General features: G+C 40.2%; 2 protein-coding genes across 2 annotated transcripts in view; both read left to right on the top strand.

The window, feature by feature from the left end:
• The window catches only part of LOC141597075 (F-box protein At4g22280-like), a 218,174-nt gene that overhangs the window by 14,346 nt on the left and 190,246 nt on the right, over positions 1-13,582 (top strand). The window lies entirely within an intron of this gene.
• On the top strand, positions 3,167-3,910 carry LOC141595520 (putative FBD-associated F-box protein At5g56700). The gene is made up of 2 exons (XM_074415485.1): positions 3,167-3,420; positions 3,502-3,910. Exons 1-2 carry the CDS (start codon positions 3,167-3,169, stop codon positions 3,908-3,910), a joined length of 663 nt encoding a protein of 220 aa, XP_074271586.1.

Raw genomic sequence — 13,582 nt, 5'->3', positions numbered from 1 at the left:
TCTTCTGCACATTCCCCAGGAGCCAAACATACCCAGCTTAAGGAGTATAGTACATTAGTCTGCTGTTGAACACCCCATTTACAAAGGACTGATAAGTCGATAACTATACCTGATTTTACATAATCACAAATTCTCATTATAGACGGGAGATATCCGTCTATAGTTATAGATGGGCCAAATATCCATCCACTTTCAGTATATCCAAATATCCGACTAATTCTATTGATTAATCTTGTATGCAGCATAAGTTGATGATTGATCCTGTGATTTCGCGTAATGCCTTAATAACCTGTCATTGATCGACTCGTTGCAGCAAAGAACCTTTGATGCTTTATAGCGTGTCTTTGCGCTTTTATACTATTTGTACCGAAAAGCCTTTGACCGGCCATAACTCACAAACACGAGTTCCGAAAACGCCAACTAATTTTTTCAAAATTGTCTGGGCATACAAGATCTTTGATCTGAATTTTTTTTTGTCAATTTCATAACTCGTAGCAAGAATCACGATCAGTCAAATTTTAAACTTTGACTGACCATACTTCATTGTGGCGAGTTTTGAATGCAATTTTTTTTTTTTTCAAATTGACCGCGTTTATGATACTTTTGATTTGGAAAAAAAAAAATCTTTGCTTTCGGAACCCATGATTGTGAATTATGGCGGCGAAAAACGTTTTCATTGAAAATAAGGTTAACACGTAGAAAACTGAAAAAATACAAGATTAGCGTGTAGAATATCCGTTTTTTATAAAGTAGGATAATGATAGGGCGCAACCGAGTGGTGCCGAAATTGGGTGCACCCTCTCACATCAATTCTTTATTAAAGGAGTCCCCACTTATTGCATGTGAGAGGGTGGCGCCGAGATTGAGTGTCACCCGATAACACCAACTCATCTTTCTTTTTATAAAAGTCGACGACAGCAATGCATACTTGCACATGTGATGAAGGGAGTATTGAGTTATACGCCCTCCGTCACGGTCAATTGTTGTCATTTGTTTTTGACACAAAGACCAAGGAAAGAGGAGTGGGTCAATTACTAGATGACAAGTGGAATAAATAGAGTGTGAATGATCAAATTGCTCATTTAGTTCATTCTTAAAATAGAAAGGATAACAAATGATTGAGACACCCAAAATGGAAAAAGACAACAAATGACCGGGACAGATGAAGTATATTATTGGACCTTAAGGGTGTGTTTGGATTGAGGGATTTGGAGGGAAAAGAAAGGGAGGGAGGGTAGGGGATATAAAATCCCTTGTTTGGATAGCAAATGAGGGTGGAGGGAAATGGAGGGGGAGAGATTTGGAGGGATCCAATTTCCCTCCTCCAAGCCTAATCAAAATCTTTCCACAATAGGCAAGATTTGGAGGGAAATTGTATCCAAACACCCTTTCCACCTTCCCCCTCCCCTTCCCTACCCTCCCCTTCCCTACCCTCCATTTCCCTCCATTTCTGTTATCCAAACACACCCTAAGATTGAGGGATTTGAGAAGAAAGGGAGAGGAGGGAATTGGAAGGATGATAAATCATTGTTTGGTTAGCAAAATGAAGGTAGAGGGATTTGGAAGAGAGGGAAAAAATGGATCCCTCTATTTCCTTTTTACAAGGCAAATTATTTTCCCACCAACATAGGCAAGATTTGGAGGGAAAATCATCTCCTCCATTCTCCCTCCCCTCCCCTCCCCTTCCTTTCTCTTCCCTCCTTCTCCCTCCCCTTCCTTTCCCTCCTTTTTTTCTATCCAAACAATGCCTAAATGTGTCCAAGTAACGAAGCATCATGGTATGTAATCAGTGTTTTTGGTCAAACATACATAGGAGCAAATATCATTAGAATGAAGGTGGAAGATGGATCTCAATCTTAACACTTTGTAGGCATCTTCTCTACATATGCAGGTAATATATATGCTTACGCCTTTCATCCTGATTATTTATTTTCCTTTTCTATTCTTTGTGATGGGTATTTTAATTAAAGATAAATAAATGATTAGCACGGAAGGAATGGTGTTTTTTTACTTTGTTTTTGTCTTTTTATTGTTGAATATTATGCAACCCTCTGAAGATTTGATTGACCCATGTAATTTGCTTAGAGCAATAGCAATAGAAGAACTTTATATAAAGTTCTTTCTATGCCATGTCATATTATGTCAATTTCAATACTTAAGAACTTTTGTTTACAATGGAAGAACTTAATATAAAAGTTCTTAAAAGAAATTTACTTAAAAATGGACAATGTTGAAGTGTTTTTCACATTTTACAAAGCTAATTTATTGTTATACACATTCCCATATTTAAAAACTTGGTTCTTATTTTAGAACTTTATTCTTAAAAATAAGAACAACTTTTTAATGCAATAGAACTTTAAAAACAAAGTTTTTAGTGATAACCCCAATGTTAAGAACTACTATTGCTATTGCTCCGCTATAGATTGTGCATTAGTTATTGACTTATTTGTTTGATTATGTTTGGGGCTATTTTGTAAATTCATATAGAAAATGCTGAGATTCAGGTGTTAGAGTTTGTCATGTCTAAACTTGATGGAGGGCAACGTTGAGATCTAGTGATTTTTTTCGTTTTCTAAGTTCTATTCCTTGTTTTTTACAAATAAAATTTTGACCGATAATAATTCTTTGTTGAGTTCAGAAGACGGTAATTTATTTTTCAAACCAACTATCTCGTCAAGGCCTTAAATTTGAAAAAAAAAATCACCGCTTTTGAACTCGTAGCCGGTAGTTATAGGTCAAAGCTTTTTAAACGAATAAACTTTGACCGACCATAATTCCCGAGTACGAATTGAGACGTCGCTGAATTCTTTTTCATACTGAAAACCTCCTAAAGACGGTCAATTTGAAAAAAAAGTTTATCGTATTCTGAACTTGTAGCCAAAAGTTATTGACGGTCAAAGTTTTTTTGCAAGAAAAGAGGGGTACATCTTAGAAAATGAAAAAGTTAAGGGGTACACGAGAGAATATCCCAAATAAATAAGTGATGAATTAATACCTCGTACTATTGTAGTGGTGTGACACTTGATCTCGTCTTTGGGAGAACGGGTGTTTCGTGTAGAGAATGAGTCATTTATCTGGTGGTTGGCTGGACAATGATGTAAATTACGAGCTTGGTTATCCGTTAATTCAACCTGCATTACATTTCAGGTAGAGTCCCATAGTGACCATGAGGCCAACTATGAAACTTGGTAAACATCTAGAAGATTCAATAAATGCATATTCTTCAGATAGGATCAGCAGTTTACCTGATGTACTTCTTGGTCACATACTTTCTTTTCTGCCAATAAAGGGTGCTGTGAGCACAAGCATTCTATCAACCAGATGGCAATACCTTTTTACATTAACGTCTTGTCTTTCTTTTGATGACTCGCCATGTCTTGGTTATGTGGAACAAAATGAAAGAATAGAAGCAACTCGAAGGTTTAAGGATTTTGTTGATAAAACTTTGGAGTTGCACCAAATTTCACCCGTTAAGAAATTTAGCCTGCTTTGTTAAGACAGCCACGATAATTCAGATTTGAAGCGATGGCTTAGTATTGCGCTACAAAAGGGTGTTCAAGAACTTCACTACGAGATTCCTGACATCATTCATTGTGGGCCTGATGGCTTCTTCTCGTGTGAGACTCTGTTGAAATTGAAAATGGTAGGTTATGGATACAACTTGTTTGAAATTCCTCTATCGGCCTGGTTGCCAAAACTGAAGATCCTTCATCTAGATCGCATCATGTTCACTGATTTTGATTCGATGGAAAGATTGTTTTCAAGTTGTGAATTGCTTGAAGAACTGACTCTCAAAGCTTGTGACTGTGATAATGACGGTCATGTTATTTATCGAAGTGAAATACTAAGAGTTCTTACAATAGAACATTGCTCTTATTCGTTTGGTACATTTGAGATTGATGCCCCCTAGCATATTTATCTTATAGTTCAAATATTGGTGTGAAAATTGTTCCCTCGTGGAAGTCCTCGGGCTCCTTTATCAAGGCAAGGCTAATTTTCAAGTGTAGTGCATATGATGACGAGTCTGATAGTAATGAAGATTCAATCGAGTATGAACGTGAACTTCTAAAAGCCGCTGTCTATAAAGCCACGGAATTACGTTTTGAAATGGACTCAGTAGAGGTATATACATATACTACCTTCAACAATACTAAGGCTCTGTTTGGCAAAACACTTCAGGTAGCTTATTTGACCAAAGTAGCTTATTTGACCCAAATTTCAGCTACCTGATTTTTTTGCAAGTGTTTGGCAAGTAGTTTGTTTGGTCAAATAAGGTACCTAAAATGAAATGCTACCTCAGGTAGCATTTGAGAAATCATGTACCTGAAATGACTTATTTTCCATTTTTTATCCCTTTATTCTCTAATATTAAATAATTTTCATATTCTTTTACGTCATTTTACCAAAATCAGCTACTTTTTCAGCTAGTTTGCCAAACACATGTTTATATAATCAGTTACTTTATCAGCTCCTAATTTTCAGCTACCTTATCAGTTACCTTATCAGGTTTCAGTTAGCTTTTCAGCTACCTTTTCAGGTTTCAGCCACCTTTTCAGGTAGTTTTGCCAAACAGATCCTTAGTGTAGTTTTAGCAATGTTAATGATTATGATCTTGGAATAGAGTTTAGTTAGTTGTTGATTAGAATAATGTTAGTATTGTCAAAATTTTTCATACTTTAGTTATAACACAAATTTGCCTTATAATTGACGAAATTAAGTTAGACTGAGCATGACGTATAAATTGCATTTTTCAAAATTTTATTTACATTTTTTACAACTTGTTTAATAATAACCTAGTACCCGTTCAAAAATTACTCATTAGGTGTAACGCCCCGGCCCAAACCTAGGGTCGGGAGCGATTACTTATGATAGCTCACCAGGCTGTGTACATGGCCCACAGATCAACACGGGTCCTTTATAGCGCATTTTGTCCTCACTCATACGCATCCCGGGAACCTTCCTAGGAGGTCACCTATCCTAAGACTACTCCCAGCCAAGCACGCTTAACTTTGGAGTTCTTTCGCATGGATGACCATAAAAGAAAGTGCACTTTGTTGATATGAGTAGTACTTCTAATCCCTTTAAGAACTAGTTATTTAAGCCTATCACTGGACTTCTTTAATTAACATGGGGTGTTACAATCACCCCCACTTGAAGAACGCAACGTCCTCGTTGCGCCTGAGAGCATAACCGCTAACCCAGAATCCTCCCCGCTAGGTGGGTGATATAGATACCCAGTATCTACTGAGACTCCAACAAACACCCGATGATTATCGGACTATAACATGCTTTGGAATCGCGGCGTTTGATCGACAGTTTGTGTACAACTTTACGTCGAAAAACTTAAAACGATTTCGAAAATAAAATATTTCAAAATATTTCAAAAATACCTGGAGTGTTTAATGCACGACGACGGGGTCGCAATGACACTAACTAGAGTCAAAACCGACACCGGACCAAAAACCGACTCAAAAATTCAAATCCCGACTCCAACAACGAGTTAAACTGAGTCAACCACAAAAACAAACCATTTCAAATCTTCTATGTTAAAGTTTCTCGGAATCTTACATAGTCAAGTAAAAAACATGTTCATCCAAATCCTAGGATAGAACAAATCATGATTGTTCTTGTGTGAAAGCGACAAGACAACTCGAAGACCCGCGACGTGGCTCGCGCCTCTTTGAGCAGCTCAGGTGGCCACGTCGCTCAAAACTCACACAACCACTCATTTTCCTATAAATACCCCTCAAATGCCCTCATTTGAGAGATTACGCGAGTGTCCACCCCCTCTTTTCTCCCTTAAAATTCTCAACTCGACTTCTTAAGTCACAATCCGACGCGTATTTACGACCTACCGATCGTAAATACAAGCCTTACACATTGTTTGGTACCGTCATCGTGCATTAAATCACTTGACCGACCACTTCGACCACTACACCGTCACTAATCTTAAAACACTCTTTTTACTAACCAAAACAGTTTTAAACCGAGTTTTTTTCCGACCAAACGAGTTGTTACACTTACGTCGGTCACTCGCCATAACCAAACATGTAAGTATGAGGGTGTAAAAATCCTCCATTTATCGTGTTTTCATTTGTTTCAGGACTATAACATGCTAAAACATGCATAACATGAACCAAAACATGGAATAAACGAGCCAAAACTGATTTTTGGCCTGAGACAGAAGCCCCTTGGTTCGCCGGTTTGCCCGCGCCTCAATGGGGTGTCCAGGTCAGAACTCAGTCGTATTTGTTCTCGTCATTTCCCTTTAATCCATTTTCATATTTGTAATCGGTTTTTACCATTTCAAGTATTTTCAAACCTTTTTTTTATTTTATTTCATTTGTTTTTAACCATAAAACATTTTTCACCCTTGGTTCCTCATACCATGACGGTTAAATCCGTGTTTCGGTGATAATATTTGGTTAATAATATTTAAAAGGTATTTTAAAGCCTTTTATTTCATTTTTGGGAGGTATTTTAAAGCCTTTCTTTATTTCTTTACATTTTCAAAACAAGCATATTAGTCACCAACACAAAGTCATCCTTGGTTCTACATACCATGCCGGATTTTAACCCGGGTATGATGATGAGTACCGACTAATTATATTCAAATGAACATAAAACAACCAGTTCATAATTATTTTCAAAAATATTCATGTCAAGCTTGTCAAGTCGAACCCGACATCGAATATCGTGAAAATAATGATGATTATTCGAGTCTCGTTCTTCAAATCAACAAATGCGGCCTAAACGGTCCTTTCAAATCAAATCGGGTCAAACATCCATTTTCAATATGTTTTATAAACGTTTTTCAATAGTTAGAACACGGCATATCATCGTAGGTTGACCCGCGCCTAAAACAGGCCTTTCAATTCTCATTTTCAAAACCAGGGGAGACCCTCTTGCATCGCCAACAGGCTCGCGCCTCATATGGCTGCCTGGTGCAGGGTCTGTTCCCCTTCCAGCATTAGTCTAGAAGGATCCCGACTCCGGTTAGCCCGGATATAGGACGGATCAGATGACTCTTTTCTCATTCATAATCATATTTGCAAAATGCTTTACTAAGACAAATGGATCACGTTATGCACCATAAACCTAATACGGTAAATGGATGTTTAATTTCCGTCTTGCATGCAAATCAACCATAAATCCAACTCGACATCTTATACTTGATACTTGGATTAAATCAACCGACTTAGAAAACTCTCACATGTTAGGTTTAAATTATTGGATGCGCATTCATGCATTTAAACCGTTTTATCAACTTTTGCATTCAACCAACCAAGATCGATCAAGAGAGAGGCGCTACGCGGCGGGATTGGGTGTCGATTAAAGGGCTTCCCAATACGTACATTCACCTCTTACTCATAAACTTTGGATAGTGGACGACCTTATCCAGGGCGTACGAGAGTCATTCTAGAGATAGGATGCTAAAGAGGGACGATTTCCTTATCTTTAGTACCTATGTCAAACGCTGCTTTGTGCTTCGATTTGACCGAGGTATAAAGTGGATTTCGAACGGGTTCCAAGCATCCCACAAATGCTTGGTGGCGACTCCGAACATCTCTAATCGTTTCGAGACCCTTACCGAGACGAAACCGACCGATCTAAAACGATCCCGTCGAAAGCATTTTTACGCCGCCGAGCGTGGCTTTCAAAAGACCGTTGCCATTGTCCACAGATCGGCTGGGCATACGCAGGTGGGCCATGTCCACAGATTTGGCGACTCCGCTGGGGATAACTAGGACACTTACGTCTTTGTGATCCCTAGATGGTGAGACTTGAACGAGGTCTTGGTTGGAATGCATTAATTGATATTACGGTCACGGTCGGGTTCCTTGTCTGGGCCCACAACCTAACCCTTTTCGACCAATTGGCTCGTCTCGTCGGCGTGAGTTTTCTCATCCTCGCGTTTTGAATCCCGATTGAGTCAAGCATACCATTGACGTTACACATTTATGTTTCGTCAAAGAGCTTTCATCACTTTCGAGAACGAGGCTAGGGCACCCTCCTTACACATTTTGTTTGGATTGGTATCCCTCTCGCAAATCGGGGTTTGATTGCTTGGCGTGTAACCCACCCTTCTAAGCCAAAACCCGTGTCAGCATAATGCATAATATAATGAACTGTGAGTGCTTATGTGCTACTTGATCATAAGTCCTTCCGTGTCATTTTCAAACTTTCAAAAACACCTTTTCGCGCCGTTATAATGGCCATTTCAAACCTCGGTCTTTTGCCGACCGTTGCACGCCTTTCTAGGCCGTCGTAATGACGATTTCAAACCCGGTTTTTATAACCATTTCAACACGCCTTTCTAGGCCGTCTTAATGACGATTTTCAAACCCGGTTTTTATAACCATTTCAACACGCCTTTCTAGGCCGTCATAATGACGATTTTCAAACCCGGTTTTTATAACCATTTCAACACACCTTTCTAGGCCGTCGTAATGACGATTTTCAAACCCGATTTTTATAACCATTTCAACACGCCTTTCTAGGCTGTCATAATGACGATTTTCAAACCCGGTTTTTATAACCATTTCAACACGCCTTTTTAGGCCGTCGTAATGACGATTTTCAAAATCGGTTTTCTACAACCATTTCAAATCACCTGTTTACGTCGTTATAATCGCCGCGTCTAGACACAGATTTTAACCCGTCTCGCGCTGACAATGGCTCTTTCAAAACCCGAGAAAAGCACACACCCTTATCTTGAGACACTTTCGGGATCCCGAGGACCATGCACCGTCCCCGAGACCTTTTCAAACATTTCAAACTCGATTTTCAAAACATACAATTTTGATTTTCAAAACCGTCTTGGGAAACAATACACTGTTTTCCGAGCCGATTCAAACTCAAAACCGTCTTTTGCAAATAAACTTAAGACAACCTGTGGACGCGGGCCCACGGGGGCGAAAAGCGAAGCAAGCTTTTCATTCTTTGGTTTATTTTCATTTGTGGAGTCGCCACCAATTTATTGTGGAAAATTGGAAACCGTTCGAATACCTCGTGTCATGTCAAGACACAAAGTAGTGACATGAACACCAAGAACTCGTTACCCTTAGCATTCTATGTCTAGAATGACTCTCGTGGATGTCAATGAACACAGATGTTCACAGAGATCTGGAGTAAGGGGTGAGAGTATGTATTAGGAAGCTCTTTTGATCGAACACCTAATCTCGCCTGCCTCGATAGCGGACTCTACTAATGATTAGGGAAATTATCTATACTCGATATATTGTCGATTATATGCATGCAATGCAACATCCATTAGATTAATCCTAACATGTGAAGAATTAGCTAAGTCGGTGAACAAGAAATTTAACATGCAATTGATGTCGAGGTAGAAATTTAGGTTAATTACATATGAGAGCATACAAACAATACAATAAAAGAAATACAATAAAAATACAATAAAGAAAATTACAATAATTACATCGGATAAATGATTTATGTCGAAAATACATTTAAAACGGATGGTTTAGAAAAGAAAGAATAAATAATTAAACAGATTATTAGGTGATAATACGATTAATAGTTGATTAAATACGTAATTAAACTAGGTCAAAGCAGAAACGGGAATTCGGGGACATAAATAAACCGAGAACAGGCGCAGTAGAGCTGCGTCCCTTGGAAGAGGCGCAGCAGTCGCTGCGTCTGTTCTTGGGCCGAGTTCTGGCTTTGAAGCCGGAACCGCAACTCGTTAGTGCTAATTGGTGATTTTAATGCTTGATTAATGAATAATTGACTCGGATGAAAGTGACTAACAGATTATTTACATGTGATTGAGGTCATAAAAACGATAAAACATGAATGAAACTAATTGGGACGAATTAATACAAGATTAATGAAATTATTTATAAATTAACAAACTAAACAAATTAATTAGGTTAAATTAATGACGAATTAATGATGATGACGATAAATAATAGACACAAGTATATCAAAGATGAATTCCAGAGATTCAATATGGATGAATCGAACCTCTAAAAACTCGGATTGACCTTAATGACGAAAACCCGCAAATATGGATTATAAGGGATTTAAGTCGGGAATTGAAAGATGAATTAAATATGAAGAATTATGAATAAATTACAGGTCAAAATTATCATATTAGAATTATTATGTTAACGAAACAATGAACAATTGAAAACGAAACAAAACAATCGAATTATCAAAAGACGAAGGAAGAAGAAAGGAAGCAGGAACTGCGGCAGCCTCACGAAGAGGCGCAGCAGGTACTGCGTCCCTTCGAAGAGGCGCAACAGTTGCTGCGTCCTTTCTCGACGGTTGTCTTCTGATAATCCGTAAAAAGGGGTTTTTAAACAAGGTTTTATAAATCGATTTTTAGCATACTTTCGACATAAATCTTACATTAATGATTACAAAAATAAATAGCAATAAATAAAAGAAGGATTTACGCCCTCAGACTTACGTGTTTGACGAAACGAAATGAACTACGTTAACGTTTAGTGATGCTCGACTCGAATGTACGACGAAAGTGCCCTCTAAGAGGAAAACGAATAAGATTGATTAATGTTGATTGATGTGGAGTTGGTCAAATTGGTCGGTCATGCAAAACGAGGCTGGTACTCAGAAAGATCCGAGCTTACGTGGTCGAATGTTCAAGCACGTAGACGCCAAAAAGTAAGAACGTGGTCTAGAATGCAAAGGGAGAAGAGAAGGGCGGACACTCGCGTGAGAAATATGAGGAACGAAGGTCCCTATTTATACTAATCACACGGAGGAAGTAGGGTTTTCGGAGAAACTTTGGAAGTGAATCTCGAAAAGATACGGAAAATACGCAGAAAAGGACCGAGGAAGAGGCGCGAAGATGCATCACTCGCGTCCCTTAGAAGAGAGGCGCAAAGAATGCTGCGTCCTTTCCTCAGTGGTTTCCTCCTGCGGAAGAAAGATTTTCGCGTTTCTATTATGGAATAGCGGATTAATCTCGTTTCCTTAATATTTTGTGTGAATATTATGGGAGATATTTTACCAAAGATCAAAAGATTGGAAAATATGGAATAGAAATATCCGGAACATTCCAGAGCATTCTGACTCGGTTTTAGAAAATGAAGACGGTTTTTGACCCAGACTCCAAATGTACTCTAATTACTGCCAAAACGACCGTAATGACACCTAGATGACGACCATGAGGTAGACACAAGTGTTTGAGCGACCACTTGACGATAAACTTATGAACTGTCACAAATCGTTCCGTATACCAAACATGCGACCCAATCATCACCGGGTGGCTTGCGGGAGGTTCAGAAATGAGGTATCTACAGAGCCCCGACTATGACCGAGGCTTGGACAAGGCGAAAGTCAAAGTATAGCCATCAGGTCAAACGATGATTACAACCTGGCGATTATGGCGACGCGAGGCGGCTCAAGGGGTCTGAGCCAAGGACCTGTCGTCGGGAACATTTTAGAGTCTGTCGACTATCAGGGAGGGTCGTTTAAAGTCCATTAGACTACGTAAGGAGGCTCGCCAGCCATAAGAAGAGACCATACCTCAAATTCCTTGAAACTCCAGGGGAAACAAAACACGATATTGGGAGGAGGCAGCAGGACGTAGTCAGGAACTGCTGGGAGAAATATGCTTGGGTCGGCTTCAAACAAACTTCGGAAGAGCTTGGAGTCGATGTTGATCTCCATGTCTCGAGAGGGACGATTGCCTGTCCGTGGACTCTCGCTGGGGGAACATAATCGGGAACTGATCTCCATGTCTGGAGAGGGAATGTCTATCCGTGTACTCTCGCTGGAGGAACATAATAAAGGCGTGTCGAAACACCTGTCAGAGAAGAATCGCTCGTTGTAACAAGCTAGGTCTTGGCAAAAAATATGGCGACAGGTTTGCTTGTTGGCTTGGGAATACGAGTCTGGGTGAAGAATAAACGTCAAATGGACTAAATATGGATATGACATCGAGGAAGAGGTGCACCAAAGATGGGCCCATAAAATAACGAACTTTAAACAAATCTTCGAAAATTCGTATGGAGGGAAACTGAGGAAGAGGCAACCAAGTGGTGTTAGTCCAGTGGTAGCTGGGTTAAACCTTGAAGCTTGCAGAAATGCAGGAGTTGAGAGGTCCCAGGTTCGACTACCAGCTGGGGCGATGATCACTTGGCCACTGCAGCCCCCGAAGGGGGTGGCTTACATGGTCCATGTGGTGGTGCGGGAATGCATAGGCCCGGGGGGGACTCAACTCCCTCGTCATCAAAAAAAAAAAACTGAGGAAGAGGCGCAGCAAGATCTGAGTCCCTTGGAAGAGGCGCAGCAAGAGCTGCGTCCCTTGGAAGAGGCGCAGCAAGAGCTGCGTCCCTTGGAAGAGGCGCAACACCCGCTGCGTCTTTTCCTGGGCGTGGCATTTCTGGGTAAAAACCCGACGAAACAGGGGTTTTGTTTCATAATTTTGAAACACAATTCTCTAATTTCTCTCTCAAATTCAAACCAAATTTTGTCAAAACTTGATCAAAAACCCGCATTTGCCATGACTAATCGAGGTATATGTATTATTCTTGCATTAATCTCCTGCAACGGATCAAATTGGACCGACAAAATCAGGGTTTTCAACCCTAATTATGTCGAAAATTTGGGGCTTTTCCCCCAAATGATTTTGCCTTGCGAAATTGACCTTGTAAATGGCTAATTGGTAATATAAGGATCATAACCATGCCTTTGTTTCAAATTTTCGTTGAGTTTTGAGCATTTGAGTGACATTGAGACGGTTTCACAACTAAACCGTAAATCGCTTCAAAAATAGCCTTAGGATTGCCCATTTGTGACGAAACTTGATATTTGGAATCCTTGTATGATGGGTAAACTTCCTATCATCTCGGAATTTTGATTTTTGACGGCTTTTTCAGGACACTTCCTAGGGCATCATCGCCGTTATAACGAAATGCTGTCGAAATTCCGACTCGAACCCATGACTAGGCTTCAACTTAGGCTTGACTTGACCCAAATTACCGCATGAGCGGACGGGTTTGTGGAAAAAATTGCCAAAGATGGCGAGAAAAGAGCGATTTCGGAGCTTCGAAAACTCGAAAATCCCCTAATTACGGCTTGCCGTCATTTGACGCGGCGTAAATCCACTTTAACTTTACAGGTGACGAGGCTTCTACGTCAGGGAGAGCTCCCATGGACGTGGATACTGCTATTGACCCTTCTCGTTCGCTTGAGGAGGCGTTAGAGCAGGCTTTTACTGCCGCGGTGATGGCTGCTGAGGACGAGGTCCTTGAGGAGGAGGTTGTCGAGGAGCAGGAGGCCCCGAGACGGGCCAACGTTGGACGGGGTGGTCACCAGCTGAGGGGAGCACCTGCGTGGGCTGAGACTTGGGACAGCAGGCACCTACTTTGGGCTGCAGAGGGTCACCTGTCCTACAGGACGGTGAAGAGCTTGGTAAATCGAATTCATCACTCTTCATTCATCTTCTTTCATTTCTATTTGTTATTCCTTTTCTTCATCATTCAAGCTAAAGATAGCTTCTGTTTCGAATCCAAATAGGAGGCCGGGAACATCAGATCGTTCTCGGGCTACACGACGGCGATGGGGTGCTACGAGAGGCTGTCAGCTG

This window comes from Silene latifolia, chromosome 8, assembly GCF_048544455.1.
Source record: "Silene latifolia isolate original U9 population chromosome 8, ASM4854445v1, whole genome shotgun sequence".
Taxonomy (NCBI): domain Eukaryota; kingdom Viridiplantae; phylum Streptophyta; class Magnoliopsida; order Caryophyllales; family Caryophyllaceae; genus Silene; species Silene latifolia.
Note: the sequence above shows the minus strand (reverse complement) of the source record. Positions and strands in the feature narration are given on the sequence as shown.